General features: G+C 54.0%; 7 protein-coding genes across 7 annotated transcripts; 4 read left to right on the forward strand and 3 right to left on the reverse strand.

Annotated features, from left to right (window-relative positions):
- The first annotated feature begins 832 nt into the window (after positions 1–832).
- On the forward strand, positions 833–4,398 carry HER10_EVM0013005 (ATP-citrate synthase subunit 1). Its single transcript, XM_035483201.1, has 2 exons — positions 833–2,632; positions 2,687–4,398. Exons 1-2 carry the CDS (start codon positions 2,165–2,167, stop codon positions 4,217–4,219), a joined length of 2,001 nt encoding a protein of 666 aa, XP_035330276.1. The 5' UTR covers positions 833–2,164; the 3' UTR covers positions 4,220–4,398.
- Positions 4,399–7,085: 2,687 nt separating this feature from the next.
- On the forward strand, positions 7,086–7,587 carry HER10_EVM0004442 (ribosomal protein L30; the record flags this gene model as incomplete). The annotated part of the gene is made up of 2 exons (XM_035474086.1): positions 7,086–7,342; positions 7,548–7,587. 2 exons carry the CDS (start codon positions 7,086–7,088, stop codon positions 7,585–7,587), a joined length of 297 nt encoding a protein of 98 aa, XP_035329218.1.
- A 304-nt stretch (positions 7,588–7,891) lies between these two features.
- HER10_EVM0000880 (uncharacterized protein) lies at positions 7,892–12,118 on the reverse strand. Its single transcript, XM_035470647.1, has 4 exons — positions 11,262–12,118; positions 8,447–8,718; positions 8,279–8,394; positions 7,892–8,229 (listed from the first exon to the last, which is right to left on the reverse strand). The coding sequence occupies exons 1-4, from the start codon at positions 11,661–11,663 to the stop codon at positions 8,057–8,059; spliced, it is 963 nt and encodes a 320-aa protein (XP_035328803.1). The 5' UTR covers positions 11,664–12,118; the 3' UTR covers positions 7,892–8,056.
- Positions 12,119–12,265: 147 nt separating this feature from the next.
- HER10_EVM0010348 (Cnl2/NKP2 family protein) lies at positions 12,266–13,071 on the forward strand (the record flags this gene model as incomplete). Its single annotated transcript, XM_035479811.1, has 2 exons — positions 12,266–12,747; positions 12,814–13,071. Exons 1-2 carry the CDS (start codon positions 12,451–12,453, stop codon positions 13,069–13,071), a joined length of 555 nt encoding a protein of 184 aa, XP_035329970.1. The 5' UTR covers positions 12,266–12,450.
- Positions 13,042–14,632, reverse strand: HER10_EVM0011048 (uncharacterized protein). The gene is made up of 2 exons (XM_035480490.1): positions 13,811–14,632; positions 13,042–13,745 (listed from the first exon to the last, which is right to left on the reverse strand). Exons 1-2 carry the CDS (start codon positions 14,616–14,618, stop codon positions 13,231–13,233), a joined length of 1,323 nt encoding a protein of 440 aa, XP_035330054.1. The 5' UTR covers positions 14,619–14,632; the 3' UTR covers positions 13,042–13,230.
- Positions 14,633–14,849: 217 nt separating this feature from the next.
- On the forward strand, positions 14,850–16,992 carry HER10_EVM0003649 (uncharacterized protein; the record flags this gene model as incomplete). Its single annotated transcript, XM_035473315.1, has 3 exons — positions 14,850–14,899; positions 14,950–16,764; positions 16,807–16,992. Exons 1-3 carry the CDS (start codon positions 14,897–14,899, stop codon positions 16,990–16,992), a joined length of 2,004 nt encoding a protein of 667 aa, XP_035329117.1. The 5' UTR covers positions 14,850–14,896.
- Positions 16,993–17,740: 748 nt separating this feature from the next.
- On the reverse strand, positions 17,741–21,136 carry HER10_EVM0002154 (uncharacterized protein; the record flags this gene model as incomplete). The annotated part of the gene is given in 3 exon segments (XM_035471879.1): positions 17,741–18,538; positions 18,557–19,353; positions 19,405–21,136. The coding sequence occupies 3 exon segments, from the start codon at positions 21,134–21,136 to the stop codon at positions 17,741–17,743; spliced, it is 3,327 nt and encodes a 1,108-aa protein (XP_035328954.1).
- Between the last annotated feature and the right edge of the window lie 3,105 nt (positions 21,137–24,241).

The raw sequence follows: 24,241 nt of genomic DNA on the forward strand, positions 1-24,241 counted from the left end.
CAAGCGGGGGCCAAGGGTCCTTGCCCGTTTGCCTGGTTGGTGCTTGAGCTGCGTGCCTTGGGCGGTCCCCATCGCATCTCCCTTTTTTCGCCTTTTCCCTTCCCTGCCCGCTGGCCAATTCAACACTTCAACAATCCACGGGCCAATCATTTGGCGGTATTGGTCGGGAACTTCCCCAACTCTTTCGGCCGTCGCATGACGGAAGTCTCCATTTTCTCAATTCCCATTCCCCATCACCCCTCCATTCCACGCACCACCAACGCACTACGCACCACTCAAACCCAAGAAAAAAAAGTCTCAGGCTTCTCTCTCTTAGAGTCTCAATGGCCCGACTTTGGCAGAGTTGTGTGTCACTGCGCCGTCAAGCCGTCCCAAGAAAATCCACCGGGCCCTGTACCTGACCCGACGCAGTGCCGGCCATACTGATCGCCCGTACCTTGCTCAGGTACTTGCCCATGTCGAGGACCCCTCCGCAAGGTAAGGTACCTTGGCTCATCCGTACTCTTCACCACCTTACCTTACAATGGAAGTCCACAACCACCACAGAGTCAAGTCAACCCATCCGTTGCTTCTGGTTCAATACTTTCTGCCCGCCCGTTCTGTTCCTGCCGCTGCAAAGCATTGTTTGGCATTGTTGGTGACCAGCCATTATTGGGATTGGGATTGGCCCATTTTCTTTCCTTCTCATCAAGAGCCAAGGTACCTAATCTGGTCTCGTCTCGATAAGGGCGTGTACAGACAGATACGGATAGCTTGCTTACCTTACCTTACCTTACCTTAAGTTGGGTAATGGAAGGTACTCTACGTGGTCGTGTGTGCTTGGGCAAGTGCCAAGTATCAGAGGTACCTACTTACCTCTTCGCAAAAGTTGACTTTGACTCGAACGCGGACCTGTCCCTTCCTCTCTTGTTGCTCATTGCGTTGCTCCCTCGGATACTTGGGACGCAAGCCCGCCAAAACAATCCCTGTTCACCATCACCTCACACAAACGCAAGACGCACCCGCGCACCGCCATGTACCTTACTTCGTCCGCACCACGCACTACTGTACATACGCACAGCACACCGTTCGTTCGTTCCTCCCACTCCCTTGCCGATTCCCGCTGGAGAGAATCCGACGTACACTACACTAGCAAGAAGCAAAGAAAGGACAGAGAGGACCATGGTTCATGGTCCATGGAAAAAAATACTTGAGGAAATACTAATTCCACCTCACCAAAAACTCACACACCCTGCTGGTGGCCCGTCTCCGTGCTCCTCAACTACTTACGATACCCGACCTCCGTCCTCCTTCTTCTCCTCCGACCCTCGCTCACTCTCACTCGACTCTCTCTCTCGCTTTTCCTCTCCTTCCCTCCTTCTTCTCACCCTCTTGCTGCTCTTGAGAAGCTTCCTCTTCTCTCTCTCCCTCTCTCTTACCCCCACGCCAATCCCCTTTCTCACCAAAGGATCTCTCCTCCGTCAGCTCGACAAAAAAAGAAGCTGGACTTTGCCGTTGTGCGCCGCTGCTTGATCCCATCAATACCTACACCCATACCAGGGTAGACAGACAACAGCATCACCGCCTAGGTCAGTTACCGCTCCCCGAATCCTACCCACCCCGGTCATGTCAATCCTGCCCCTCCGACGCCTCTTTCCCACCTCCGAACGCTTCACACACACCTCATGTCACTTCCACACCCGCTCGCCGCCGCACATCGCATCAGACACGACCCAGGACCAAAAAAAAAAAAGTCTCTCCCACCAAGGAGCTGGGGCTACGCCAGCTACAAAGGTCCACTTAATGTCTGGTGGTGTCCCCAGCTGCCGATGAGCATGTAGCCTCGCAGATCCAACGATTTCAGCTTCCCTGAGCGAACTGTCGTCTCTCCGAGTCCCTCCTGAAATCTCACCTTCTCCCCACCATAATTCCGACTCGTTTGTTTTCCACCAAACTTCCTCTTACTACTCATCCTCCTCCTCCTCCACCTTCAACCTTTCCAATCCTTACTTTGGACATCTTTCTCCTTCATCTCTCTCGCGGGCAGACATCCATAGACTTGTTTCTGGCGCCCATTGTCTGTTTCGAACAAGCTTGCTGACCTTGTTACCCCTCGCCAGAATCTTTTTTCTTCTTCCCTTGTTGAGACTCTCATCCTCCCCGACGAAGCTCGACTTTCTTCACAATGCCTTCGGCCACCACCCCCGCTAACGGTGCCAATGGCGCCAAGGCAGCCAGCGGCCTGTCTGCCAACGACAACATCACACGCTTCTCGGCTCCCAGCCGTCCTTTGAGCCCTCTCCCCGAACACGCTCTGTTCAACGACAAGACTAGATGCTTCGTCTACGGTCTGCAGCCCCGCGCCGTCCAGGGTATGCTCGACTTCGACTTCATCTGCAAGCGCAAGACCCCCTCCGTCGCCGGTATCATCTACACTTTCGGTGGTCAGTTCGTCTCCAAGATGTACTGGGGAACCAGCGAGACTCTCCTGCCCGTCTACCAGGAGGTCCCCAAGGCCATTGCCAAGCACCCCGACGTCGACGTTGTCGTCAACTTCGCCTCCTCCCGAAGTGTCTACACCTCCACCATGGAGTTGATGGAGTTCCCCCAGATCAAGACCATTGCCATCATTGCTGAGGGTGTCCCCGAGCGCGTAAGTCTTCTCCTCTTCCCCTCTGGAATCCTACCCCGCTAACAAAAACTCAAGCGCGCTCGTGAGATCGCCCACAAGGCTCAGCAGAAGGGCATCACCATCATTGGCCCCGCCACTGTTGGTGGTATCAAGCCTGGCTGCTTCAAGATCGGTAACACTGGTGGCATGATGGACAACATTGTTGCCTCCAAGCTGTACCGCAAGGGTTCCGTTGGTTACGTCTCCAAGTCTGGTGGTATGTCCAACGAGCTCAACAACATTATCGCCAACAACACCGACGGTGTCTACGAGGGTGTGGCCATTGGTGGTGACCGATACCCCGGAACCACCTTCATCGACCATTTGCTCAGATACCAGGCCGACCCCGACTGCAAGATTCTCGTCCTGCTCGGTGAGGTTGGTGGTGTTGAGGAGTACAAGGTCATCAAGGCCGTTGAGGACGGTGTCATTACCAAGCCCATCGTTGCCTGGGCCATTGGTACCTGCGCCAGCATGTTCAAGACTGAGGTTCAGTTCGGTCACGCCGGTGCCTTCGCCAACTCCACCCTGGAGACGGCCAAGACCAAGAACGAGAAGATGAAGGAGGCTGGCTTCTACGTCCCCGAGACCTTCGAGGAGATGCCCCAGGTCCTCAAGGCTCTCTACGACTCCCTCGTCAAGAACGGCACCATCAAGCCCCAGCCTGAGCCCGTCGTTCCCAAGATCCCCATCGACTACTCTTGGGCCCAGGAGCTCGGTCTCATCCGTAAGCCCGCTGCCTTCATCTCCACCATTTCCGACGACCGTGGCCAGGAGCTCCTGTACGCTGGCATGCCCATCTCCGACGTTTTCAAGGAAGAGATTGGCATCGGTGGTGTCATGTCCCTTCTGTGGTTCCGTCGCCGCCTTCCCCCCTACGCCTCCAAGTTCCTCGAGATGGTTCTCATGCTCACTGCCGACCACGGCCCTGCCGTGTCCGGTGCCATGAACACCATCATCACCACCCGTGCCGGCAAGGACCTTATCTCCTCCCTTGTCGCTGGTCTCCTGACCATCGGTTCCCGCTTCGGTGGTGCCCTTGACGGTGCCGCCGAGGAGTTCACCAAGGCCTTCGACAAGGGCCTGAGCCCCCGTGAGTTCGTCGACAACATGCGCAAGGCGAACAAGCTCATCCCCGGTATCGGTCACCGTGTCAAGTCCCGCAACAACCCCGATCTCCGTGTCGAGCTTGTCAAGGAGTACGTCAAGGCCAAGTTCCCCACCCACAAGCTTCTCGACTACGCCCTGGCTGTCGAGACCGTCACCACCTCCAAGAAGGACAACCTCATTCTCAACGTCGATGGCTGCATTGCTGTCTGCTTCGTTGACCTGATGCGCAACTGCGGTGCCTTCTCCTCCGAAGAGGCCGAGGACTACCTCAAGATGGGTGTCCTCAACGGTCTGTTCGTTCTCGGCCGTTCCATCGGTCTTATTGCCCACTACCTCGACCAGAAGAGACTCCGCACTGGTCTGTACCGTCACCCGTGGGACGACATTACCTACATCCTTCCTCAGCTCGGCGGCGGCGGCGCACCAGGCGCCGAGGGCAGAGTCGAGGTGCAGATGTAAGGGTTTAACGATTAGCGGCGGAAGGTTACGGTTTGCCACGGGATGTGGCTATAGAAATGGAGTCTATGATTTTAACGTCATGCGAGGGATGATGGTGTGCTAAATGGCGTCTTGTACGACAAGCTATATACGTGTAGTGCTGCGCAGTCCTCCGGGATATACTAATGGTTTTGCCCGATTACCTTCGTTGCTACTACTTTGAGAGTGCTGTGAGCTGTGACTACTTACCTTCATTGTCGACCACGACGTCGGGTATTTCCGAGACACTAAGGTCGCGCTTGTGCCCCAGCGGCGGGAGCGGCAATCTCTGAAGGGATTGGACGGCGGGCCGACACCAGTTCAGATGGAGCCTTGGGATAAGCTTAAATTGAGCATGCTGGTTGGGTCGTTCGGGCCGCAATGGTAACCCGGGCCGGAAGGTGTCGGCTTTAGACTTGTTACGCAATTCTTGGGCTGCGTGAGAACCGGCAGCTTTCGTCGACAACCTTTGAGGTAACTTTGTGTCATCTTAGGAGAATTCAGTGTTCTCAATGAATCTCTTGATTTGATGTAAGAATTGCTGAAGGAACAGTGAGGGCTTGACGGTACTAGACTATCTAGTTCTGTGTCGTCAAAGATAACCCAAATCTTCTCAGATGGGCGGTTTAGACCAAGGGCGCTTCAATTTGCTCTCGTGAGGTATGTGTCTGGGTAGTCCATTGCGAGAGGCGAGAGAGGAGTTCCTATACAAACCTTGGGGTGGGGTGAAGGAACTTTGTGGTCTGCCTATCACTCCTTCATGACCGAAATGAATTGTAGATAATAAGTCCGACTTGTGAAAGTCAAATAGCTTGGAAGAAACCAAAATGACCGGACAATGCTAGCGAGTGTACTGATCATGGCCATTGGCCCCCTGGCATGGGATGGCATTCACCCAGTCGGAACGACCATGAAGTAGAATCACGTTTTCAATCATGAACATTTACTAAAGCATTTGGTCCCACGAGAGACAACGAGCTCGTTGAACACATAAACTTGACATGAAGGGATGTTTCGTGAGAGAGTTTCCCTCTTGTTTCCGCCGTACGCATGATTGAAGGACTGTACAGTTTCTACGATTTCCTGTTTTGGACCATCCATAGCAAACTGAAAAGGCCAGTCCAGATGCCGGCTGGGTCTTGTTGATTTCACACATCTGTATTCCGCAGCCTTGTGAATTGGCCAATACTTTGCGAGCGTATCGAACGCAGGGGCGCAAGTGTGCGATCTTCCTAAACGAGCGTCTTCACTGCGATTTTACGTCCCTGCAAGGCGATGATGGATTTGCAAGCCGAGGTTGGGCTAGTAGTTAAGTTTCCCGATCATATGGCCTATGGCCAATGATCGTGAGAATCATAGGCTTCACTGCAATTTCAACCCCCTCCAGGGCGATGATAATAGGCGTATGCCAAGGCAACCTCAGTCTCTCAGTCATATTAGGCCTAAGGTAGTAGAAAGTGGTGTCCGGTCGAGTTACTCAGGCAAGCCACCATGACGCTGCGATTCCGCCCATTCACAGCAATACTAACCCGCTCCGAGGGAAGAGTCGCAGACCAGTGCGCGGGCCATAGTTTGCGCATCTTTTTTGCGATTTTGAGTCCCTCCTGGAAGTATGTCAATAGTCGAGACTGAGACAATTGCAGTCTCTAACACCTGATACCACCTAGGCCAATGACGAGCTTAAAGCAAGCGTGGCGTACGCGAGTGTACCAGGGCGAACCACGGATAATACTCGAGGATTGCGTTGGCGAACCACCCCACGCCTCCATTTTCAGCGCGATAAATCACCTTGCGCAACCTCGATTGCACCAGACCCATGAGCTTTGGTCTGGTGCAGTTGCCTTCTTCACTGCAATGTACATCCACCCTAAGCGGGTAGATCACAAGTATTCGTAAAGGCTGAGCCAGCGTCACGTTCTCACTCACCTAGGCCAATGAGGACGAGCATAGTAGTAGTGCACGCAAGTTTCTGGGGCGAACTGGTACTCAAGGAGTGTGTTGGCGAACCGTTTTACTTGTCTAATGCTCATGTAGGCCTGATGGAGACCCGAAGAGCTGTCCTCCTCTTCAATCGCTAACTTCTTCCATTAATCATGCCTGGCTGAGGATGACGTATGTAAGACCGTCAGGCTTACTGAGATGAGACTTGGAAAGTGCTCGAGCGCGTTCGTCCTTTATTGAAGTAGCAATTCTCGCTGGGTGCATAGATGAAAAGTTATTACAGAAGTCCGAAGTTTCTGGATAGGCCCTTAGACAGTGGCCGACGCCTTCTGCACTGCAATTGGACCCCGTCCGCTGCACTGCAATCTGAACTCCCTCCGAGGGAAGGATCGCATACCAGCGGACCAGACACAGCTTGCGCCGCTCACCCATATCCCTCAGCAAGACAGGAGTGAGATTCACTGCGATTTTGACTCCTACAAGTGGAGACCACCTCAAGTTGACCGCGCCCCGGCAACTTCCGCCCGTGACTTACGCACGGACCATCGAAATTCCAACGCCAGCTTAATGATTTTTGGATCCCTCAATCGCATCGCCAGGAAGGCTATTGAGTACCGGGTCGGTTCCCTGAAATCCCACGACGTCGCGACGGAAAGACTGCTCTAGCAGAGGCTCAATTGTACGGTATATCTCGGCTTCCAAAGCATGTGTCAAGAGCTGCAAAAATAGGCGCTAACATCAATTCCTCAACAGAAACAAGCCGTCACCTATCCCTAATCGAACGAGCAACGAGCACACGACAACCCACGTCGCAAGCACTCTTCCCTCGACGACGAAGCCAAACCCATACCTACGCGTCTTGTCCTAATCTCGATCAACACACCGCCGCCACGACCACCCGCCCAACATGACCTTCTTCCGCATCACCCTCCACCGCTCCGCCATCGGCCTGCCAAAGAGCACCCGCGGCGTCCTCGAGGCCCTCGGCCTCCGCCGCCGCTCCCAGACCGTCTTCCACCCCGTCAGCCCCCAGTTCGCCGGTATGATCATAAAGGTCAAGGAGCTCGTCAAAGTCCAGGAGGTCGACCGCGCCATGAGCCAGCACGAGATGCGTGACCTGCGGAGGCCGGACCCAGGTTTCTACGTCGAGAAGGCTGTTGCGCGGTAAAAAGGGAACTATAGGAAGCGGTGAAGTAAGAGACGGGTTGAGGCCCAGGAGGATTTTCCAAACATAGAGGACGGGAGGCGAAGAGAGGATAGGTGTTCGGGGTTGCCAGAGGAGATAGGTTCTTCGAGCATGATTGGGCTGGAAAGCAACAGCTCGGGCGCGGCAGAGGCCAAAATCGTGTATCATCACCACGGAGAAAAGTGTACAAAATTACGGCGGACTGTACAACAAACATACGTAGACGAGGATGTCTGCATCAAGTTACTTGGAATCAAACAAAAGTTCACTCAAGACCAGATACTGGTGATTCGGGCTCGTCTCCTTGATTGGCACATGATTCGCTTGTCGCAAACAACCTGCATGACTACTGAAGATTGCAAGGAAAGAGGCGAGTCAGATGGACGAGCGACCATATTAGTATACTTGCCTCCCAAGGGGGCAAGGGTTAAGAAAGGATGGTTTTGCGAATGGAAAACAATGATTACTATCTGTCTCAACTCTCATACCGGTTGAGTATGCCTGATACTAGCAGGCAATACAAAGATGCTGGATGTCCATTTTCCACACCTCCAACTAAACCCCTCACCAAGCCTGTATGACCAGGTGCTGGGATTCCAATAACGCAAAGAAAAAGTCAAGATGAAACGTCAAACTGTCTGCCGTTTAGTCGGCTAACCGTTTGACTCAGATGCAAGATGAGGCCTGGCCGCCTAGAAGCTCCGAGCCTTGTCGATATACTCCTGAGAAGGAGTCTCATATTCGCTGACAAAGTAGTTCTTTGCGTTCTTGCCGAGCCAGACGGTGAGCTTGGAGAGTTCCTCACGCAGACGCGCCACGGATTGCTGGTCCATGTTTGTCTGAGCAACGAGCTCGGGAAGAGACACTGTCTTGAATCAGTACTAACCCAGACTATGCGTCTCGAATAGACTTACCCATCAGGCGGCACAAGTGTTCAGGTCCATAGGTATCGCAGACAGACTTGTGCTTGTCTTCCTCGCCAGCCTTCTCCCACACCTTGCGAATCTCATGGTACTGGGGGCGCTCAAATCTATAGAGAGATCAGTAGAGTTCGAGATACCAAGCCCAAGCAGAAAACTTACCGGTACAGTAAGATACGGCTCAAAGACTTCTCAAAGTACTCGCGAAGTCCTGCAACAACTTCTTCAAGAATGTCCATGTTTGCTGAACCATCTTCCCTATTCGGGCGCTCGTAGTTGAGGTAGTCGCTCAAAATGTCGTCAACGGGGTGAGGGTGAGGAAGCGGGACCAGCTGATTGTTCTTGGTGATGTTCTCCCAGTCGTCAACAAGCATCGCCTTGATATGATCAGGGATGGGAAGCTTGATGGACGGGCGTGCATGAAATCCATCCTCCTGGTGTGTGATATTAGTATTTGTGTCGACTAGTAGGCATGGCGCAACAGAGAAAGGAAAAAAAGAAAAGAAAAAGCCTCCAGGCCGCTGGGCTGTCGAAGTTGTAATGGTTTCTCTCGATGGCAGTCCTCCTCAATCCACACATGCGGAAGCTTCCCACTGGGGCAAGCATTGCGTTTGTGTTAACTCACAGTCGGAAGTTCTTCCTCGCTCATTTCCGGAGAGTGAGCAGATGACGACTTCGTCCGGGCAGGCTGTTCTCGCTTGAGAGATGTGACGCTCGTATCGTAGCGATTGTCATAGTTGGGCTTGCCGTCCTTTGTGACATAGGGTCTGGCGCGGGGAGCAGGCGAGAGGGCCAGGTTATCCGCCCTCAGCAAGCGCGGTTCCTTCCAGGCCGCCGCTTGATCGTGCTGAGGTCGCCGACGCAATGGTTCGGCTGGCCGAGATTTGCGAGACGCGAAAGCCATGATGAATGAGCAGAGTGTGTGGAGAAATCGGGTAGCGTTTGACGAGGAGACTGGAGTGGTTTTGCGAGCAAGAAAGATGAGAAAGAGAAGCCGGAGTTAGGGGATGGTTCGATGAAGAAAGGGCGGGAATTCGGTGGTAGAAGATCGGAGGCTCTTCATTTTGCTGCGGGAAGGAGCAGTCTGGGGTTGCTCCTGCCAGACAGGCGACACCAGCAGGACGTTTCTGATGCTGGTGTGTCGGGCCAACCACGGCCTACTGCAGCCTGCGTCGAACATTATGGCGGAACTCGAGGAGTACCTCCACACTGTTCTCACGCTTTCTCTTGTTTGTGCCGCAGGGCCTCTGCAAAAGCTCTTCGACGACGTACTTGGCATCTTCCGACTCGCCATCTTGGAAGCTTCGTAGATCATGCTGGTTCTCGATGTTGGCATTCGCGGGACGCTCCCCAAGGAATTCTATACTGGGGTCGCTGGTTATGCTGGTCCTATCATCGTCATCGTCGCTGCCAACGCTCTCATAGCTAGAAAGGCTGACCAGGTCGATGATGTCGGCAGGTTCCACGTCGCCATCGGAATCTGAGGCTCGCCCGACTGTCTGATCTTCGTCTCCCTCATCTTCGTCGTCGGCTTGGTAGAACTCGTCTTCATTTTCCTCGTACACGGGTGAAGCCCAGCGAACCTTCTTGCATGGGCGAACAGATGCCTCGTCGTAGCCATCGAAGTCATCTTCACTACACATGTACTTCCGACGTCTATTGGGTAGGAAAGCGTCATCTTCTTCGCCAGATTCGAGTCGCTGTCGGAACAGGTTGTTCCGAAACTGCCTCTCGCTCAGAGTATCATCGTAGTCCCTGAAACCTTCATCTTCCTCAAATTCGAATCGGTTCACGTCCATCTCCTGTTCGTCGACTTCGTCGTCTTCATCCTCGTACTTGAATTGGTTCTGGTCCATGCCCGCCTCCTCCTCATCATACTCGTCCCTGAAGTAGTATCGTGGCAGACCAGAGTTATCGTCCCCGTCCTCGTCCTCGTCCGAATAGAGTCGACGCCTTTTATGATGCTGTTCGAACGCCTCATCTTCCTCATCGTCGTTTGGCTCCGGTTGACGTCTTTTGCGTTGCTGATAGCGCTGATTTGGGCGATGATTGATCACGTCGGCGTCGCCATACAGATAGTCGTCTGAGGCTGGAGCCGGTGTCTCGTGATTGCCATAGTCGAAGCCACTGGCGTAATCGCTCTTGATCTCGATGTAATCGCCTTGAGATGCTTCAACATCTTGTCGATATTCGCGTTCGTTGGCATCCATTGCTCGACCAACAGGGTTGTTGTGACGGTATTGAGCAAGTTGACGGGCGTAGTCTAATCGAGACATGAATCCGCGTTGGGGCGGAGAGGCGTAGTTGGGCCGAGGGCCAGAATACTGCGCAGCCTGCTGCGACAGAACCCAGTCGTACACCCGAGCAAAGCTATCCCAAGCCGGGGAGCTCATATTGTATCTTGGGTAGGGTAGTGATGATTGTTGATGGAGTTTGGGATCGTGTATCCTGAAATTTTCGAGGCAAGACACGAGACGTTGTGTCGAGTATGAATGTGATGAATGCGAAAAGGGGGAGTTTTCTGGGAAAGGATGGGAAATCGAACCGGCGATTTGCAAAGAGAAGTGTGGGATGTGGGAGGAATGTGAGGAATTGGTGGAAGGTGTGGTATTGAAGAAGAGTTTGACCAGCGAAGACTTTTCGGGGCAGGAAGGTGAGAATTCCTTTCCGGCAGGTGCCTCGATGGACTCTGATTCACACAACGCTCCTTCCTTCAATCAGATAAGTACCAGCCGCCCGGCGGTGAAGGGGTCGGGAAGTATTCGGTGACCAGCTTTGCTGATGGCCCCACATTGATGAGGGCATTCACCCCCCTATCGTTTCCTTCCTCCTTCCCGTCTTTTGGACTTTGTTTCAAGCTCACTTCACAATGAGTTTCTACTTGGACACCAACATAATGGTATGTCGAGAGAAATCAAAGAGTGAACAAACGCAAGACAGAAAGCAAGACACAAAGAAACTCGGTTTTGGCACTCACCTGCTCGAGGTCAAAATCTCTCGCCCGGCGAGGGCCACGGCCAGTGGCAGCGACACCCGCAGTTCGCTCCTCACTACCGCGAGCTGAGTCGGTCCCATTGACACGAAGATTGCCCTTCTTGGGGGGTTTGGCACTGCTCTTCTGGCGTAGGTCCTTCATCTGGGCGTGCAGCTGGCTGGCAAGCTCCTTATTCTCCTCCGTGAACTTGCGGATGCGATCGATAGAAACCCAGTCGTCCCAAGTGTTCTTCCAGCCCTTGTAGTGAATGCGATACTGGAAGCCTTCGCCACTCTCGGCAGGCTGGATGTCGAGAATCTTGGCCTCATATAGCATCTCACCATGGAAACAGAGAACCTTCTCATCCTTGGAGAAGGGCTGGGGCGGTTGGCGTGCGGGCGCCATGATTGGATGAGACGGCTGTAGGTTGGCGTATCTACTCAGTAGGCTCCAGCAAAGAATATCGACAGCAGGGTTCTGGCGATAACCTGGATGTCGTTGAAGGGTTGATGGGCCAAAGGGGCAATGAGGTTAAATTCTCGGACAGTGCGCTGAAGATCGAGACACAGTCACTTTCAGGACCAGTCGGCGCAATTTCGAGGCTACTGACACAGTACGAATCGTGAGCAGTCGTGACACCTCGCTCAATCCGGATGACAGTGTTGATCAAGTCGCTAACACGGTATTAAGCTGGAGGACTGGTTAGTTTCTGGGCAAGATTGACAGCGAGTATGAAAAGGATGTGAATCTGAATCTTACTGCAATTCGTATGTCTCCTTAACAGCGACTTGCCCAGTGTTGCTTTCGTCGTGGGTAGAGCCGTCTTCGCAAGGTACAACCGTGATGGATGAGGTGAAGATGGCAAGGTGTGTCGAATCTTCCTACGGAGTGAAACGCGCTGCGGCTCATTAACGCGTCCCGCAAGAACTACCGCGTCTTCCATGCCTGCCCCAACCCAAGCGCCACCTGCCATGTCTACCTTACTTACCTTACCTTATTGTCTACCCAACTACCTTACCTCACAGGCTCACATATCTGACTTTCCAGCTGAGCTTACTCTCCCCTGCTTTTTTGTTAGAAACTACGGATACTTTCTGTCAAATAACTTATCGTCGAGGGCTGTTGCGACTATAACGGCCACTTGCTGGACTCATAGTCTTCCAAGCAGCTCATCTTACAAGCGCAACCCATCATGGCGCCCACCGAAGCCGCCATCCTGCACAACTACCTGACTGTCCCGGCGCAGCTGCCCTCAGCCATCACGCTCGAAGAATTCACCGAGCTGTTCCCTAAACCGCATCGCGCAAACCCGCAAATCCGCTCCTTGTACCGTGATCTGCAACACCAAAGGAGGGCACTCGTTGACACGGTCACGGAAAACGTTGAGAACGAGGAGAAGAACGGGAGGATCATCAAGCGCGAGATTGCGCGTGCCCAGAAACGTGCGAAAACCGAGGATGCCGATCAGGAGCTTGAGATTGAGAGAGCGGTATGTTCTTGTGTTTTTGCTACATAGTATCATTGTAAACCAGAGTCTCTAACACAAAGGTTGAAGCTATTTGGCGCGGCTGGGGCGCAAGATCCCAAACACACAATTAACTCCATCGTCCCAGAGATGGACACGGCGATAGCGGATCTCGAAGCAGAGATTCAGGAGCTAGAGGCTCAGGAAGAAAAACTCACCGAGTCGATCAAACAGACAGTCGGCAGCATGAGCGATCTCCGCTACGGACGCCTCGCCAACCCCAAGCTCGGAGAGGACGTCATTCAAGGTCTCAAGAGTGTCCAAGATGCATGCGACGGGAAAAGTTGATCAACTAAAGATTACTAATTTGGCCCTATCTAATCCAAACGACCAGGGATCTCAGTTGCATCGTTGCAACGGCCCGCGGATTTGTCTGGATATCCAAAACCATGCCAATGTGCCCTCCAGCCTCTCTTCAACTGCCTATCCTAAAGCCACGCCACCCCTTTACCGCGCAACACCACCAGCAGGGGCGGCAGCAGCGGGAGGAGCACCACCGGCAGCGGCAGCGGCGCGGTTGTCAAAGGTGTTGCCCATGCGGCGGTTCATCAGGGTACGGCTGCCAAAGGAGACGAGGATCATGAAGAGCCAGTTGGGGACCAGGTTGAAGGCCCAGAAGATGTAGCCAACGGGGACAGACAGGTTGTTCTTGGCGATCCAGCTGTTGAAGGGGTGGAAAATGTTATCCGTCAGGATCCACTCCTCCTTGGACTGCGCCTTCCACAGGTCGACAATGTCGTCCGAGGTGGTGGTGGTGATGTTCAGGCGCTTCCTGTAGACATCGACGTCCGCTCCAGGGGGCAACAGACCGATGGACCAGATGGAGGCGGTGCCGGCAGACCACGCGTTGCAGAGGACGGGCTGGTCGTCGCAGTTAAGGAGACCCAGGTGAGGGGATTCGGGTAGCTTGGCGAACTTGATGGTAGACTCGTTAAAGGCAGTCTCGATCTTATCGCAGTGGCCTGTAGGTAGAAATTAGCATATCTTGGTGCATGGAGCAATGTGACGCGCGGTTTGCGGAGCGTACCGAAGCAGGTCTTGTTACGACCAGTGATCAGAACCCACCACTCCTCAGGGGTAGTGGCATCAGCCTTGACGGGCTCGTAGAGAACATCCTTCCAGTTCTCGACGGTCAAGACGGAGATCTGCTTGTCGACGGCGGTCGCATCAGGCACGGCGGCCTCGGGGGTGGCCGCTTTCTCAGCGCTGGGCGCGGAGGCGCCAAAGGAGCTCAGGAAGTTCTGGAACTGTGCCTTGTACTGCTCAAAGGGCGACTCGGCCGCTGTCGCGAGCAGCGGGAGCGCAAGAAGGGTAGTGGCGGACACGCGCATGTTGATGATGGCTGTGTATGTGTGTGTATGTGTGATGGAAAAGTCGCTTCGCGTAGAGAGAAAGGAGGTGGTAGCTTGGGATGTCGTGATCAAGCGGCCAAGAGATGATGAGTGAGGGGAAGCGTATTTACAACAAGGGACCAAGGAGGGACGATAAGTACGGGTTGGCGAGGGTAAAGTATACAGGCAACCTGATTCCGGCGCGAAGTTTGGACACACGAAGAAAAAAGGACACAGAGTCTGGATGCGAGGGAAAAAAGTGGAAGAGGAGCCTAAGTACGGATACTGACACGGGTGCGAAATCAGGCAGTTTGGAGAGGGACCCTTTTGGGACTCGGGGAGAGCGTGTGGCTTCTCCTGAACCTTGTCCCTTTGGTGATCCAGCTGGAACAAAGGAGCTTTGGTCGCCTGGGGGATCCAGAAGAGCACTGAAACCCGCCCGCTCCCAGAAGCTCGGAAGCACGCACCATGCTGCGTAGAACGAGAGAGAGGTTCTTTCTCCATATAGTCTAACCGAAATAAGACTGGCGCTTGCTGCTGGTCAGCGTCATTTCGGGTCGCCCAGGTGGAACGGCGGTCCGGGGTACTTGCAGCAGCCACGTTTGGATGTCTCGCGTGCATCAGCCACACGAGGCTGATGCATACGGTACGGTACGTACTGGTCATTTGGAGGGGACCTGGACACGTCGAGAGCTCACATGCTGAAGGGCATTAGAAGCTCACATGCGCTTCGAGACAACATCCACCCTTGCGACATAGCATTGTGAGCGCAAAATTTCACAATGGTAAGCCTTCCAGTCCTGATTCTTTCTGACTTTACCTGACACAATAGTAGCCCCCCAAAGCCGCAGACCAGAAGCGAAAACGAGGTCGCCCCTCAAACGCGTCTAAGCCGGCCGACGCGTCGCCAGGTTCTCCCGAAGCTGTAGAGACAGAAGAAGCACCGGCACCAGGAAGGCGCGGTCGCCCAAGCAAACGAAAGGATGCCGAAGTGTCATCTCCCGCCGAGGAACCGAAAACCAAAAAGAGGGGCAGACCACCCCGCGAAGCAGCGGTAGAAACAGAAGTAGAAGAGGCGAATGAGGAGGAGCCCGAACCGGCGCAAACGAAAGCGAAATCGAAAAAGACCAACAAGAGCAGTTCAAAGGGCAGCGAGGAAGCGGCAGACGAAAATGGGTCAACAAGCCGAGGAGAAAAAGCCGCCTCACGAGGCAAACCAGGCCGAAAGCCAAGAGAGGAGGCGAACGAGGAGGTCCAGGACGAAGAAGAGGCCGGCGCAAGCAATGCGGCCAAGAAGAAGCGTGGACGGCAACCAGCAAAGCCTACGGAAGAGGAGGAGCCCGGGGAGGCTGTATCTCCAGAATCGGCACCCAAGAAGAAGCGAGGGCGACCGTCTTTAGACAAGAAACCAGCGGCCGAAGAATCATCACAAGCTGCCGAGGAGGACGCTGCGCCCAAGAAACGGGGAAGAAAGCCCAAGGAAAAGGCTCCCGAGGTTGAAGAGCCTGCACCTGAGGAGGAGGCGGAGGCTGCGACCGTTCCCAAGAGGAAACGTGGACGCAAGGCAAACGTCACAGTAGAAGAGGTGGAGGAATCACCAGTTGAAGAGGAACCGACGGCTATAAAAAAGAGACGCGGTCGCCCTGCAGCGCAAGCTGAACCGGATGCGCAGGAGGCGTCACAGTCAGAGCCGAAAGAAGGCCGGAGGCGCAAGGCGAAGCAGCCCGTACCAGCAGCAGAGACGATAGCCGAGAAGCCGACCAAGAAGCGGCGGAAGAAGGGCGAGGAGGAGGAGGAGGAAGAGGCGTCACCAGATACCCAACGTCGCCGGGCTGGCCGTCCTCGAACTTCAGATGCAGCATCCCCGCAGAATGAAACCTCGCAAGCGCGCAAATCCAAGAAGCGTCCAACGGAAGACGACGTAGCAGAAGCATCAGCACCCGCCAAGAAACGCCGTCGTCGCACGTCTGACGAAATCCAACAAGAGAAACAGCAACAACAGCAACCCAAACTCGAACCCCCAAAAACGGTCCGACGGGCCCCCAAACACCGTCACATCGCCGCCCGCGTCCGCCAGGTCCCCCGCTCCGTCATAGAAGACAAATGGTCCCCGCTCACGAACCCCTCCCTCTCCATCGTCTCCAACCTCCTCCGCCTCGCCGAGCGCCCCGTCCTCCAGCGCATCCCGGGCAGCGAGAAGCGCCGCGACCAGGCCGCCTCCGCCCTGCACCTCATCACGAACCGCCTCGTCAAGAAGCTCTCCCGCGGCCTGCCCTTCCCGCCGGCCTCGGCGCCACCCACGGGAGGCAAGAACAGTAGCAGGAAGCTGCTCGACACGGACGGCGGACGCGTCGAGGAGCTCAACTTTGAGCGCGTCATCGAGGGCGTCGCGGCGCTGGAGAGGCAGCTCGATCCCCTCCTCCACGCAGTCGACCTCCTCAAGACCGAAAAGGAGCGCGAGGAGAAGGCTCTGGAGGAGGACTACGATACCCTCCGCACACTCGAGGCGAACGCGCGCTCCGAGGCACGCAATTTCAAGGATAGTCTCCGCAAGACGCACGTCCTCGTACCGGAGGCCACGAAGCCCGGTGCCGCTTCCGCTGCCGCCGAGAACGTCCTCAAGCACGACGAGCAAGACTTCAACTTCATCGTCTCCGAAGAGGGTGCCGGAAGCGGCACGCCGCTGTTCAAGGACCTTGAGGACGACGAGCTGCGCGCCCTGGCGGGACAGGTCGGCAGCCACATGGAGAGCATGCGGGCCAACCTGCAGCAGATTGACGGCGTCGTGCCCCAGATCGTCAAGAGCAGGGCCGCGCTGCAGGATGTGCTGTTCAAGCACTTGGATCAGCAGAGTTTTGAGAATGTCTTGTTTGGATGAAAGACACGCCAGACATATTGCGAATCCCGTGTTGTGTAGTTCATGGATATTGGGGGAATTCGGGAAAGCCATTGGGAGTTCTGGACCGACTTGGTGTTAGGCTGGTGTTTACATCGTGGGACATCGATACTGTACATTGACTACGGGGGCGTTGGCTGGCTGTCTAGGTGATACCACGCAATTGATGATTCATGACCTTCAGTGCCTACCATTGACAAGACCAAACCGATAATTGTGATGTACTACACCATAATACCACCATGTGGCTTTCACTGAAGCCTCACCAGTTCGTTGAACGGATCTGGCACGAAGTGGACATGAAATCACTAGCCCGTCACCAGAACCAGTGTCACCGCAGCATCCAGGTCATCTTGAAGATATTGCCTTGGAACCTTTTGCCTATGAAGATCTATACACTTGGGGAAATTCAAACCTCGGCCCCATTCTATACCATACAAAAAGCTGGTCTCGTAGCCCATCTGAATGCTCTTGCCGAGACTTTCTCCAAGCCGCAAAACCACCGCCTGTGTTCATAACATTCCTTGCTCTTCCTGAGCGTCATCATAGTGTGCCAAATTCTGTTAAGGTGCCCTACTCCATCCTTCTTCGCCACGGAATTATACCGCACTACTGTCGATAACCGGACCTCTCCATTTCAGCAATGGCAATGATCGTATTGCGAGAGTTAAGTTTCGATTCGCTGTTCATCACCTGGAAATCAGAGTCAGTTTCAATGGATGATCGTACATCAAGGCAATTTCAACTTGTGAAGCGTAAAGACTCCACGGCTGTAGAATGCAAGATCAAGAAGCTCACCTGCGTCATTCTCATCGAGAGCTGTGGTGTAAGACAGACGACTGGCCGGAGTAGCCCATTGCTCAGTCGTGGCGGTGGTGGAGTCTCCCGCAGGAAGCATGATCATGTTGGCCGGTGTCACTGGCCGGATAGTCGGTGCTTCAGTACCACCCTTGTGGGCGTTCTTGCTCTCCAGAGCAACATTATTTTGGGCGGTGTTCGCGGTATCATTGGCAGATTCGTGTCTCGCGTGCTCGGTTTCGTGGAGTCGCGCAGGCAGAGTGTCGAGGGAGGACGCTGGCTGGTCCTCCAACTCAGCAATGGCAAGAGCTGGATTGATGGCCATCTTGGCACGCTCACTACCCTTCAAGGTTTCAATGCTACTTTGGAGGGCTTCCAGGTCTTTGTAACCTTCCTTGGTGGGCAGGATTTCGAGCTCGGGATATTCGAGTTGGGCAGACGACTTGACACCGGGCTTGGACGGCATCATCTTTCCCAAGCTGGTCTTCATGGCCTTTCCGAGCTTCTTCGACATGGACTGAGAAGACTTCTTGATCTCGACGACGCTGGGCATGGAAGTCTTGCCGGCGAGCTCAACATACTGCGCTGTCTCCGTGCCGGGGAATGTCGCAAAGTCCTTCGGCGTCATATCGTCATCAGGGCCCGCAGTACTAGTTCTCTTGGCTCTATCATGGGAGGGCCACTTGGCCCAAGAAGAAGGAGGCGTAGCAATCTTTTGGAAGCCCAGATTCTATTTGGTGCTTGTGACATCTTCGTTGTTCTCCGATTTCTTGGGAATGATGGTGCCAGAGAAAGACTGCCGAGAAGTGCTTGACTGGCTGGCGTTTCGTGTTGCGATGGAATCCTGGGCTTTGGCTTCTTCGTAGCGATATGCGACTACATCTCGCTCTGTAGGGAGAGAGAGGTGGTTCTCATTGACTGAGATTGTTCCCATGCTGGCTTTAGCCATGGCAGACTTCTTGGAATCTGTAGTGGACTTGGTCTCGCGCTGGTCGTGCTCAACTTTGAAAGCTCGCTGCCAGACCACGGTGGCGCTTTCAGTGAGCTTAGGTGCAGTGAATTCGGCGTCGCTCGGGACATGCTGGATCGAAGAAGTGATGCTGTGACTCGAGAGCCTCTCAGTGTTCTCCCGTGGCTTGAGCATCTGGTTCGCTACCGACGAGGAGCTCAACTGTGCGGGCTCCGTGGAAGACTGACTATGCGACTGCCATCGACCCTTAGTACTCGAGCTTCTACGAATGCCCAGGAATTGAAGGAATGAAGACTTCCGCGACGCTGCATAGCCGTTGCTAGGCATGTCGATCTGGGATTCACCGGAAATTCCTCCAATACCACCAAGTGAACCAGGCTTCTCGTTCTTCGGGTCAGGGGCGTTCTGCGTGGTGCCGTAGTTGGGATAGTTCTCGGTCTGGAAGCAAATACTATCGGCACCAGCTACTTCCTGGCCTGATAGGATAATAGAAGGTACAGCCGTGTCAGAGTCGGGGTTCTTGTCTAGGGCGGTACGATAACTCTCATCAGAACGCTGCTCCTTGAGATTGTATACTGTTGCTTTGTTAGTTGACGTACAAGCTTCCGCGGTCAATGTAAACCTACAGTCAAAGTTGGCGAGATCGAGATCAATAAGACTCTCAGCAAGGCTGTTGCGATCGTCGTCACCACTAACATCCTTGAATCCCGATGGGGAGGCGTTGCGTGTGTTCCGCATAGACGAGTATACAGAAGATGACGGATAGTGCGACAGCTCGTTCACAAGCAAGGGCGTTCTACCAACCAAAGTAGCCTTTACCTCCAAGTCGTTTTCCAAAGGCAAGTCAGCGTACGGCTTGTCACCAGAAACCTGTTGGAGGGGAAAGCTGATGGGGCTCGAGAGTTGACGGTCTGTTTCTTTCTCATCGCCAGCTCCGGTAGCAGAGCTGCGACTGAGCACTGTAGTTGCGGACTTCTTTTTGCCATCCAAGTCCTTAGCTGTGACGGAATCCTCCTGAGACGTGAGCTTCTCGGCGAGCAGCCAGGTCTCCCAGCCACTGCCATCCTGGGATTGTGCAGATTCCGATGTGCGTGGAGGCTGAGATATGCCGACGGACTCGGTTGCGAGCTTGCCATCGGGCTTCTCCATGTCGCAAAGAGTTGCGCTGTTGCTGGAAGAACCATCTTGAGACTGGGCCTCAGAAGCCTCTTTATCGTTAAAGGCAGCTGTGCTCTCGTCGTCCAGTGGAAGGGGGATATCCTGAGGTTGAAGAGAAGAGGCCATCTGACTTTCGCTTTGGGGGATACACTGGGAGAGTCTCCAAGTTCTGAAAGACTCGTCATCCTGATCGGCGCGACTCTGGCGAGCAGGGAGAATTGGGGCCGGGGGAGGCATATCAGGGAGTGACCCTCGCTCTCGAAGAACAAGACTTGTTGCCGTGACCTTCGTGGAGGTATCAGGCTTTGGGCAGCTGCTACGCCGGCGGTCTCCAGTGGTGATATCGATAGGATGAACCTTAACACCTTCGTTCGAAAGCTTGGCAGCAGGCGGCGGCTGCGGCAGAGACGTGATATCAACCACAGAAACATCGGTGGGAATCTCCACCTCTATTCCGCTCCGCGGTCGCGGTCCGCTCTGACGCTCGCTTTGGTGATCACCAGGAACTTCCACTACTGTCTCCAACCCACGGAATCTCTTACTTCCAGGCGTGACAGATCGCGAACTGTGCTCGCTCTCGAGGTCGGCTTGAATGCGCCTCATGTTGTTCTGTCTCACAGGGTAAGTATAAGCAGCCTGGTCGTATTGCGGGGAGCCATCTATCTCCGTAGCAGCAGGATTGGAAGAGGGCCTCTGAATGCTGATAATCGACACCCGCTTGTCACTGTCGGGACTGTCAGACCGCTTGTTGCTGTTGTTAGAGCGGCGTCGGCTGAGTCTGCTCCAGGGACCACTTCTTCTGGGTGCTTCGATTTGATCCTCGTGGTCCGACACATATTCGACCTCGGTGGGATCAGGAATGAAATCCAGTTCAGGAGAACGCATGTATGAGCGGTGAGAAGACGCAATGGAGCCTCCTGTGTTGGTTCCACTGAGCATGAGTTCCATGTTGTAGTTGCTTCCGGGCAGCTTGGCCGGAGGAGGCAGCTTGATCAATTCGACAAGGGACTGCTTCGGAATCTGGGCCGGGATTTTCTCCTTCGAGGTCGTGTTCTTGGATTTCGCATCGTTCGATTTCGCGTTCTTCGCCTTTTTGTCCTTCAACTGCGTGTCTTCGGGAGGACCCTCCTCCTTTGCCTTTGCGTCTTCATCTTGCCCCTTTTTCTTGGAGGGGATGCCGATGCAGCAGACGCGCACCATCTTGATGGATTTCCACTGAGGATGCTTGATTTCCTCTGTGTTTGCTTTGGTCTCCAAACGAGCGAAGAGGTGGTGATAGTCGGATGGCTGGCGAAAAATACTCGGTACCAATCCAAGAAACTGCTCGACCTGCCCAAGAGGAGAATGATGCAAATGAAAGTCTGATGAGCGAGGTTGGCTTGCAACAGGCCAAGGCCAAAAAGAGAGGTTGAGGGAGATGGGGGATTTGGCAAGAGGCTTCTTCTGTGGAGGGTAGAGGGCAGAGAGAAGGAAAGCAGAAGGCCCAGTCAAGTTGTGGTAGGTTGACCTGACGATGTCATCTTTCTACCAAGTGAAAACAGCAGGTGCCCCTGAGGGTTCCTTCTCGAGGATCTGTTGCCTTCACTGGCGGCAGTCACCAGAGACGACATCATCAAGCAACACGGGCACCCAGGTCAAGCAGCGGTCATCAAAGACCAGCAACTGCCTCCCTCAACAATGCCATGCGGCTTGTGAGAGCATGTGACAAAGGCAACGCCGCATGTGTGAACTGCGTGTGCTTGAAACTGAGGGCGAGCGCTTGCTTCGAGATCTCCATATACCCGCTGCCCATCTTCAACCCACCTGAAATAGCTATTGTTGAAGTAATTATCCATATTGGAGTGAGTTTCAAGTGTTGGTTATTGATACTGATAATTTGGCTTCAAGTTGATATTGTTCGAACAGATTCTACAACACGAGCCATTTGTGTTGTACATATTGACTAGTGTTGGCCTTTCTGAGCCCCTATCTGAAGCCTTCAAGACTGTCTTTGAGCATCGGCCGAAGCACCAGTTGGGAGCACTATCTCGGAGCATCATCTGAGAGAGCATCATTCTCAGGCACCTTTATGGGTTTTGCTTGTATCTGTATCTCAAATCATCCGCTTGGATGTGCAATTGCGAACGTGGTTTGCTGAAATACCAAGTCGATTCAGATCTACAAGCATTCGTGTAGAAGGAATCGAAATGGGTATTTTCAATAGGACTCTGCTTCGAACCTCTGACTGACTAGCTCTTGACGTAGCTATTGCTGTTGATCCGATCCTCCAAATGGCCTTTTGGTTATTGCTAATCAAACCCACTGAGAAGGTAGTATCAGCAGACCATAACCCTCGGGCTTACAATATCTTGTGCCACTTGGCATCGAAGAATTCAGGTTTCAACGTCCCTCTCGACCCATCTAGCAAACACCGTATCCTAAGTTCCCCAGAAGGTGTTCCACGGCTCATCGACATATTCTGTTCTGTGGCGGTTTTCCCTAAGCAGCTCTGCTGTGGCTAGATACGGAAAGGGAAGCTCGCGTTCTGGTACTGAACCATCGATACATCGATTCCAGACGGTTGAGACTGATGATGCCATGAGGTCGGGAATGGAGGCGCCGGACACGTGGGCTAGTGGAAGGCGGTCGCAAGCGGCCCGTTCAATGAGACATCCGTGGTTGTGCCCTATGAGGCCGCAAGTACGAACGGGTGGCGCAGCAGGTTTTCTTGGCTTGTGGGAATTTTCCACACGAGACATGGAAGTGATGAAGCTGGTATCCATCAAATATGCCGGTTTCAATGTTGCCCAGGTCTAGAATTCGTAGAAAATGCGCATTCGAGAATGGCTCTCGCTGACTTCAGCGTGCAACAATCTAATGTGTAGTCGAAAGGATGACCCGACCCGGTTGATTATGGGGACGGAGCTGCCGCATGATACTTGGCGACAGGGTTGGGAATTCGGGTGAGCGACCGATGCTGTGCAAACAAATGCAAGCGACCAAACTCAAAACAAGGACGTGGGTGTCAGACAGGAGGAACCCCTCCCAAGAATCCCAACTCTCCAGGAGGCAGTGCCTGCCAGCCAGCCAGGCAGGGAGCTACCGTGTTTGACGTTTTCTGACGAGTGTTCCGACTTGGTTCGCCTGGTCGGTCCTTTTTGATTAGCAGTATTTGACAGAGCATCAAGCCTTCGTATCAGGGAATGGGAACCGCAATTACGGCGCGGTTGCGACCAACATGAGGCAAATCAAGGAAGGCGATGCGATGGTGTGAAGCAGGCGGAAGTTGGAAGAAGCAATGAAGGGAGGCAAAACGGGTTGGCGTTGATGTGTCTTGGTCTAAGATCAGTGATCACCCAGGCGTTGAGCATGTGAGGTGAAGGGGAAGACGATCCCGTGTTGGTTTCTAGGATGGGTGTAAGACAAAATGGCGGGGCGAAATGCAATGGAATGGGCCGACGCCGATGCGTCCGAGTCTATAAGCCTCCGAGTCTCTGAGTCTCTGAGTCTCTGAGTCTCTGAGTCTCTGAGTCTCTGAGAGACATGTGGTCGTAGGTAGGAGGATATCGTGACATCTGAGGTACGACGAACATCTCAGTAAGGTACCTTATTCTGAGTGTTGCCTGAGGTGGCCCAGCACGTGCCCAGGTAACAATGGAAGTTCAGGCTCCGTCACGGGGAGAAACGTACTTACCTAGGGAAGGCGGAGGAAGGAGCAGAGGAGCTGATCCTGGGAGGAAGGCACCGAACGGCGAGGGGCAGGAACTGCCAGGAACCGAAGGAGCTGAAGTCACCGAATCGGGACCACCTTCCCGCCTTGACCCAGGTGTTAGACCGGGTGGGAGTCGTGCTGCCGTCGTCAGCGGGTGGCCTTATGTCCAGTATCCGTACAGGCTGACGTTGACAACTTCCATTGACAAGCAATCTGACAACCTGGAAGCTGGAGCATCCATCAATCAATCAATCGGCCAGTCACTTCTGACAATGGGCTCAGGCTCAGAACTCCAGAGTGGCAGAGTCCACCATCCGTGCCGAAACCACCGAAAGGATGCACGCGGCAGCGTACGAATGGCTCGAAGCCTCATCAGAAGTGACCAGATTCATCATCACTGTCCAGGGTCTTCAGGTGAAGATAATGTAAGCTCCAGGTGTGCAATTTCCAGCGCGAATTTTCTGCAAGATTAATCAAGTCAACGGCCCAGCAGGATCGCTGCCATCGCAAAGCTGCGCAATAATATGCAGATTGCCGTTGGTCAAGGTCAGGCCAGACCCAGAACCCAGACCCGGCCAGTCCAGGCTCCCCGAAAAGTTGGGAACTGCCGGGTA

Source organism: Colletotrichum scovillei (assembly GCF_011075155.1).
Source record: "Colletotrichum scovillei strain TJNH1 chromosome Unknown Contig00009, whole genome shotgun sequence".
Taxonomy (NCBI): Eukaryota; Fungi; Ascomycota; class Sordariomycetes; order Glomerellales; family Glomerellaceae; genus Colletotrichum; species Colletotrichum scovillei.